Source organism: Rhincodon typus, chromosome 49, assembly GCF_021869965.1.
Source record: "Rhincodon typus isolate 14 chromosome 49, sRhiTyp1.1, whole genome shotgun sequence".
In the NCBI taxonomy this organism is placed as follows: Eukaryota; Metazoa; Chordata; class Chondrichthyes; order Orectolobiformes; family Rhincodontidae; genus Rhincodon; species Rhincodon typus.
Genome location: NC_063380.1, coordinates 3921224 through 3921736, shown reverse-complemented (window position 1 = coordinate 3921736; position 513 = coordinate 3921224). Strand labels below are relative to the sequence as shown.

Genomic DNA, 513 nt, shown 5'->3' with positions numbered 1-513 from the left:
AAGGAGGAGTGTGTCGCCAAGGCGCCAGAGGTCATCATCGAGGAGGAGCGCGTCGCCAAGGCGCCAGAGGTCATTGCCGAGGAGGAGCGTGTCGCCACGGCGCCAGAGGTCGTCACCGAGAAAAAGCACGTCGCCAAGGCACCAGAGGCCATCGCCGAGGAGAAGCACGTCACCGAGGCGCCAGAAGTCGTCACCGAGGAGAAGCGCGTCACCACGGCGCCAGAGGTCATCACCGAGGAGGAGCGTGTCGCCACGGCACCAGAGGTCGTCACCAAGAAAGAGTGCGTCGCCACGGCGCCAGAGATCGTCACCAAGAAAGAGTGCGTCACCACGGCGCCAGAGGTCGTCACCTAGGAGGAGTGCATCACCACGGCGCCAGAGGTCGTCACCTAGGAGGAGTGCATCACCACGGCGCCAGAGGTCGTCACTTAGGAGGAGTGCCTCACCAAGGCGCCAGAGGTCGTCGCCGAGGAGGAGCGCATCGCCAAGGCGCCAGAGGTCGTCGCCAAGGAG

At 65.1% G+C, this 513-nt stretch overlaps 1 protein-coding gene across 1 annotated transcript in view; it reads left to right on the top strand.

Annotated features, from left to right (window-relative positions):
- The window catches only part of sona (SON DNA and RNA binding protein a), an 8340-nt gene that overhangs the window by 1882 nt on the left and 5945 nt on the right, over positions 1-513 (top strand). The window contains exon 3 of the mRNA XM_048620911.1: positions 4-498. Within this exon, the coding sequence (XP_048476868.1) occupies positions 4-498 (495 nt within the window). The remainder of the gene's footprint in view (positions 1-3; positions 499-513) is intronic.